The 3,079-nt window shown below is 45.8% G+C and overlaps 1 protein-coding gene across 1 annotated transcript in view; it reads left to right on the top strand.

Annotated features, from left to right (window-relative positions):
• Positions 1-3,079, top strand: part of LOC104523187 (meiosis inhibitor protein 1) — a 12,550-nt gene that overhangs the window by 7,724 nt on the left and 1,747 nt on the right. The window contains exons 8-9 of the mRNA XM_029084421.1: positions 1,881-1,987; positions 2,825-2,956. Of these exons, the coding sequence (XP_028940254.1) occupies positions 1,881-1,987; positions 2,825-2,956 (239 nt within the window). The remainder of the gene's footprint in view (positions 1-1,880; positions 1,988-2,824; positions 2,957-3,079) is intronic.

Here is a 3,079-nt window from a genome sequence, read left to right as displayed (position 1 = left end):
CCCTCCTGCAGTGATTTTGAGCTCTTTGATCTCCATCCAGTAGCACCCTGGAGGAGATGCTTGATGAGTTTATGCCCAATAAGAAAAAATTATTCGTATGCCTGAAGTTAATCATGTGCTTTGTGGGATGAAATCACAGTGCCTGGCTCCCCTGCAGGCATGAGCCCTCACTTTGGCTCTGGACACCAAGATGCTTTCCAGAAGGAAAAAAAAGTCATTCCCCACCCCCAGTGTGGTAAGAATGAAAGGTTCAGGAATGGAGGGACTATAGAAATAGTCTTTCACTTCCAGGGCAATTGTAGGAAACCTTTGGACCATAAATATAGCAGAGGGAGGATCTGAATGTGTCTTCTACACAGACAGTGTTGGTCACAGTTTGGCCCTGAGGGAGAGCAAGGGAGAACAGGGCACTAGGCATCCTTAGGGAATGGATGCTGGGAATTCTAGATTTCCAGGGGTGAATGCAGACCTTGGTTTCCAGAGTCCACGTCAGACCCAGCGCATACCATGTTAGCAATATGACATAATATGACAGCGTTTTACAGTTGGGGGGATGAATAGACCTCTCTCCTTATTGTCAGCCTCCTGCCACAAAGTCTAGGTGCTGTCTCTGATCTTAAAATAGACAGTGAGTTCTCTGTGCCCTGACCTGTTCAATTCAGTCATTTAAACACTGAGAGAGAAGAGGATGGAGTGAATGAACAGCAGACAGAAGGGACATTGGTGGGAGAGAGGAGGTGGTTGAATGAAAACTGCAGGTGAATGACAGCCCGTAGCTGAAGGGAGGCCATTAAAAGGCTGGGTTAAAAAAATAAAAAGGTGGCATCTGATTTGGGATTAAGCTAATGAAATGCTGCTTCAGCAACAGCTGAACCTGTCACTTTGGCTGCCTGAATTCTTGCTGTGGTGCAGAAGTTCACAACAGCGATAACAGGAGTCTCCTTATTCCAAGCAGAATGAGGGTCGTAGCTGTGTTTGACTGAAAGATGCAAGAATGCTGCCTCCTGGTCCAGAGAATTTTCCAGATGTGCAGAGCAGGCTCAGTGCACAATGCTGGTACCTTCTAATTTCCACCAGCTAGAAGATACCCACCAAACATTTTTAGTGTTGTTTTCCCATAGAAAAGATTCTTGTAGTGGCAGTAGGGAGGTTATGTGACTGCCAGCAGAACAGGGACCTTTCTGAAACTGGTGAGTTGCCATGGTGTAACAGGTTTTATCAGCTGACATGTTGCAATTGTCCATCCCATGCAAGAAATACCTGCAATAGATACAAGGTAATATTCCATGCTGTCACAGATGGTGACCTTGAGCCTTACCTCTGCTTATCATATATGCTCCTTATTAAGAATGTTTTCTCTACTGATTGGTTGCATTGCTGCCATTAGCCTGGCTGGTCCCTGTAGTACGCTCTCTGATGCAGATCCAGGCTTGGTTTGTGCAGCTGATGTTATAGGTCTTTCATCATTCCCCAAAGGCTATTCTGCAGCTAAATAAAACCCGTGGTCAGGAAACTTATCCTCATATTGAAACCAGAGGGTATTATTTTTAAAAGCCTGGGCTAAAGATATCCCCTTACTATTTTACGACATTGCACCCCAGGAGGAGGTTTCTCTTCCTGTACCAGCACAAAGATCGACAAAATGCGTTTTCTGCTTTAAAAAGCTATTAAGCTTTTGTCCTCATGACTAAACTCTTGCCCGAGGAGTGACAGATTAAAAAGCAAGTAAGAACAGAGCAAAATATCCCCTTAGTGTTTCACAGCATGGGGTCTAGAAGAGAAAACTTGGGGTCAGTATTGAAGACTGTCCTTATCCGGGTCCAGCCTGTCACTTGGCCGATTTTACAGCTGTCTTTGATTGGGTTCTCCTTCTCTCCCAGCTCTACATGTTGCTTCACAGCCCTGGCACCGATTCCTGCTTTTCACACTACTCAATGGGGGCCAGAAGTCCTTTCTGCAGCCAGAAGTTCTCAGGCTGATGACTTTGGTGAGCAGGGGAAGGGCAGGATGTTTCCCTTTTTTCCAGTATGTTGGTACAGTGCATGTAGGTCAGTTATTGGAACTTAGCCCCTATGCCCACACAAGCTCGGATCCTGCTGTGGCTTTGTCTGTCACTATGTTTGTGCCCTTTAATAATTATACTTTCAAGTGAACTTCCCTTCCACACCCTGCAGAAACTGACTGCTGTTAGTGAGCACGTCCTGTTCTTTGGGTGTTTGTAGCATTTATTTATATCATCTAGGACCCCTGGGGACAAGAGGGAAACCTACAGAGCACACACGACTGCTGTTGGCAGTCAGGGAGCATGCTGTGGCTCTCTGGGGAGCAGAGCTCTGCTTGGCATCACAGCTCGTCTCCCCATCTTTGACCTTACAGACCTGACTTGTCAGGGCAGGGAGTTACTGCAGCCTACTGCCCTGCTGTACCTGGGGCCTGCGAGCAAGAGAGGGAACGTGGTCCTAACCAGCAGAAATACTGAAGATAAAGCCCTCATGGCAGTGCATGAGAGGAAGGGGTTATTAACGTGATCCTCCAAATCCATGATGGGCCTGTGAATCTTTGCTATTTGTATTTCACTTTTGAAAGGTTACCTGGTTTGTTTCAGTTCTTTCCCAACCTAAACCAAAATAAGACTGGTTATAAAACAGAGCACCACCAATGTGGATATTTGCACTGTTTCTGATAGAAGTGATATAAAAATCAGGCCTGTGGTTAAGGTGCTGCAGCATCCTATTACATAGATGAGGTCTTTCCAGGAGATGAGTGACTGTTGAAGTCTGTGGGTCTTTCACTATTTAATGCCTCTATTTTTTCCTTGTTCAAGTTTCTGAGATATCAGAGCAGCAATATTATTTCTCAAAAAGAAATTAGCCAGATTCTCCAAGAGGCAGCAGAAGCCAGTTTAGCAGAGCTGCCTGAGGCCACGTCTCGTGCTCTTCACCTCTTCCTTTGTCAGGTAAGAGAGTGGTGACTGCCTTGGAAAATGAGAAGGAAATCCCTGGGGGATTGCCTCAGCCTTTGATGGGGAGCCATAAACTTCCTTTGAGGAGGTTATAGTAAGATGAAGAAGAATCCTGCA

Source organism: Antrostomus carolinensis, unplaced genomic scaffold, assembly GCF_000700745.2.
Source record: "Antrostomus carolinensis isolate BGI_N321 unplaced genomic scaffold, ASM70074v2 scaffold48043, whole genome shotgun sequence".
Taxonomy (NCBI): domain Eukaryota; kingdom Metazoa; phylum Chordata; class Aves; order Caprimulgiformes; family Caprimulgidae; genus Antrostomus; species Antrostomus carolinensis.
Note: the sequence above shows the minus strand (reverse complement) of the source record. Positions and strands in the feature narration are given on the sequence as shown.